The following is a 2,948-nucleotide window of genomic DNA, read 5'->3' as shown; positions in this document are numbered from 1 at the left end:
GGCTGAACACGAGGCAGAGGTGTGCCCAGATGGGCAAGAAGGCCAACGGGCTTCCTGACCTCCACTGGAAATAGTATGGCCAAGAGGAGTGTGGAAGTGACTGTCCAGTGTACGTGGCACTGGTGAGACTGCATGTCAAATGCTGGGTTCAGTTTTGGGCCCCTCACTGCCAGAAGGATCTTGAGTTGCCGGAGTGAGTGCAGAGAAGGGCAATGAAGCAGATGCAGGGACTGGAAAACAGGAGTTATGAGGAGACACAGAGGGTATGAGGCTTGTTTGGTTTGGAGAAGTGGAGACAGAGATGAAACCTCGTAGGTCCCTACAATTTCCTGAAAGATGACTTCAGGAATGAGATGTTGGCCTCTTTTGTCAGGTGTCGAGTAATAGGACAGCTGCCAGTTGTGTTCAAGAGGTTTCTGTTGGACATTAAGAAGAATTTCTTCATGGAAAAGTTTTGTCAAACATTGGAACGGCCTGACCAGGAAAGTGGTGGATTCCCCATCACCGAGACATTGAAGAGATGTGTGGATGTGACACTTGGGGACACAGTTTAGTGATGGGATTTTGTAGATGAGGTTGGACTCGTGAACTTGAAGGTCAAAACCTTGCATACCTTGAGTCAAAACTCCAGCCTGGTTGGACCCCTCAGCTCTCTCTGCCCACCCTGGGCCACAGTGGTCATACAGGTCCTTGTGCCCTTCAGCAGACGCAGTGATGGTGGAGCACAGTGTGCAGGAGTCCCTGTGGCTCTGGGCAGCCTCTTGAAGGACACATGCATAAGAGACCTCTGGCACGCTCCTCGACTGGGAAGGCAACTGCTTGCCCAGGTGACACCAGCTGAGCCCCCATGTCGCCAGCAGCCACCCAGGGACATAGGCAGCACTCTCCATTCCCAACCCCAGCATGCAGCACCCTGCACCCCAACTGTGCCTGCAGTGACTGCTCTCAGCTTTGTGTCCCGGACTGCCTGGGCGCAGTTGAGGTAGCTGTGTTGGGCAGATCCTGGCCATTCCTGCCCCGGGCAGCCCACATCCTTGGAGACAGAGTCTGATCTCAACTTCCTTCACTCCATAAAGGGGCACATCCAGAAGTGACAGTTGTCTCTAATGGAGATTCCAGAAAGTGACTGTGACTAGGAGCAGAGGGTGCTGATGCACACGGATGAGGAACACCCCTGGGAAGTGGCTTCTCTCCATGAGATCTCAGTGTGCATCAGAGCCTGCTGTGCTCAAAGTCAGAGCCAAGAGCATTGCTGTTGTCAGACATGGGTTTATTGAGGGTGAAACACAGGTTTGGCAGCAGCAGAGGGCCAGTGCCAGGATCCAGGCAGGAGGCCGGGCCAGCACCTCACCAGGCCACCACGTTCCCTTCCCAGTCCAGGAAGGTCCCGCTGTCCTTCTCGGAGAGCTTGGAGAGCACCTTCAGCATCCCTCCTACGCTCGCGTCCACCGTCAGCGGGGGCTGCAGGGCAGAGGGAGAAACACGGGCGTGTGTGCCCAAGGGCTGCCCAGGCTGTGCCCTGGAGCCCGGCTGCGGGAAGGCAGCGGCTGGGCCGAGGGGGAAGCAGAGCCCTGGCAGGAGGGTGAGAGCTGGGAAGGCGGGCGGTGGGGCTGCCGGGAGCCAGGGCTGGCGCTGCGCAGGGGTCCCAGGGCAGGGAGAGCTGCCATGGTGCTGAGGGAGCGGCCCCCTGAGGGGGTCTTGGGGCAGGGCTCCGGGAGACAGCAGCCTCCCATGGGAAACCAGCACAGGCTGTGGATGCACCCAGCGGTAGGGGAAGCTCCTACCGGGAGTCCGGCTGCGCTCCCCATGTCTGTTTGCACCCATCCAGGATGGAAAGTGACGCAGAGGATGCCGTGTTCCCGGTACCCCATGGACTGGCACCTGGTGAGCATGTTCAGAGCAGCCTGTGGGAGAGAGCACAGGGATCAGGTGGGGATGAAAAGGTGCAGCATGGGGACACATGCAGATCCCATGGCTTGGCATGGGAGAGGAAGGATATTTTCCCTCCACAGTGTTTGGCCATACCTTGCTGCAGCGGTATGAGACAATTTCCATTATATCCCAACCAGTGAGAGAAGAAATGGATCCCCCAATGCTGGAAATGTTGATGATGGCTGCCTTGCTGCAGCTCATCCCTGAGCCCAGGCTCCCCTGGGCTGCCTTCTTCAGCAGGGGCAGGAACGCCTGTGGGGAGGGGAGAATCAGAGTTCCACAAACAGGGGACAGGACCAACTCCTTCCACGGCAGCAGTGCTGGCACCAGCACCATTGGCAGCCATCTTCCTCTTTCCTCATCCCCATACCCCCTCCCCTGCCCCAGATTCCAGCTCCTCAGCACCAACCCCTGTCCCACAGCTTCTCAGAGCAGCTCAGGCGCACCAGGCCTGACATCAGCACAAGAGCATAGCAGGGCTCTGTCCCACCGGCCCCATCCTTCTGCCATAGAGGATCCCAGGGCCTCAGGACAGGGACGTTCCTGGAGCTGTGGGTGAGCACGTTACCTGGCTGAGCAGCAGGGGTGCAATGGTGTTGGTGGTGTACAACTCGGCCATGTCCTTCAGTGTCTCGGTGTCAAGTGAGTTCATCTTCAGAACAGCAGCATTGTTGATGAGGAGGTTCAGCCCCGAGCCCTTGAGGCGCTCCCCGACGCTGGCTGCGGCCGCCTTGATGCTGGCGGGATCGGTGACTTCTGCAGAGGCGAGGTGGGGAGGTGAGAGCCCGCTGCCCTCGGTGTCTGCCAGCAGGCACGGTGCTGGGACAGAGCCCTGCACCAGGGATGTGGGAGGACGCAGTGCTGGCAGAGCGGGGAGCCCAGGGAGGCACCTTGTGCTACAGCTGTGTCACCTACCGAGCGGGACGATGACCAGGTTGGGGTGCTTGGAGGCCAATTTCTGCAGCTCCTGTAGAAGACAGCGGGTGTGAGCTCCACTTATCCACTCTGATCTGCTC

At 58.6% G+C, this 2,948-nt stretch overlaps 1 protein-coding gene across 2 annotated transcripts in view; it reads right to left on the bottom strand.

The window, feature by feature from the left end:
* Nucleotides 1–1,253: 1,253 nt before the first annotated feature.
* Nucleotides 1,254–2,948, bottom strand: part of LOC104912979 (C-factor-like) — a 100,247-nt gene continuing 98,552 nt past the window's right edge. Inside the window, exons 1-5 of one of the 2 annotated variants that reach the window (XM_010717865.2) lie at nt 2,848–2,942; nt 2,501–2,688; nt 2,026–2,184; nt 1,785–1,904; nt 1,254–1,461 (exon numbers count right to left, since the gene is read on the bottom strand). In XM_010717865.2, the coding sequence (XP_010716167.1) occupies nt 1,348–1,461; nt 1,785–1,904; nt 2,026–2,184; nt 2,501–2,584 (477 nt within the window). In that variant the 5' untranslated portion in view covers nt 2,585–2,688; nt 2,848–2,942 and the 3' untranslated portion in view covers nt 1,254–1,347. Of the gene's footprint in view, nt 1,462–1,784; nt 1,905–2,025; nt 2,185–2,500; nt 2,689–2,847; nt 2,943–2,948 lie in introns of those variants that run through there. The other variant, XM_019619651.2, reaches the window with a different exon arrangement.

The sequence above is a fragment of the Meleagris gallopavo genome, chromosome 13 (assembly GCF_000146605.3).
Source record: "Meleagris gallopavo isolate NT-WF06-2002-E0010 breed Aviagen turkey brand Nicholas breeding stock chromosome 13, Turkey_5.1, whole genome shotgun sequence".
Lineage (NCBI taxonomy): Eukaryota > Metazoa > Chordata > Aves > Galliformes > Phasianidae > Meleagris > Meleagris gallopavo.
The sequence above is the reverse complement of the archived record's forward strand: the minus strand, read 5'-3'. Positions and strand labels throughout refer to the sequence as shown.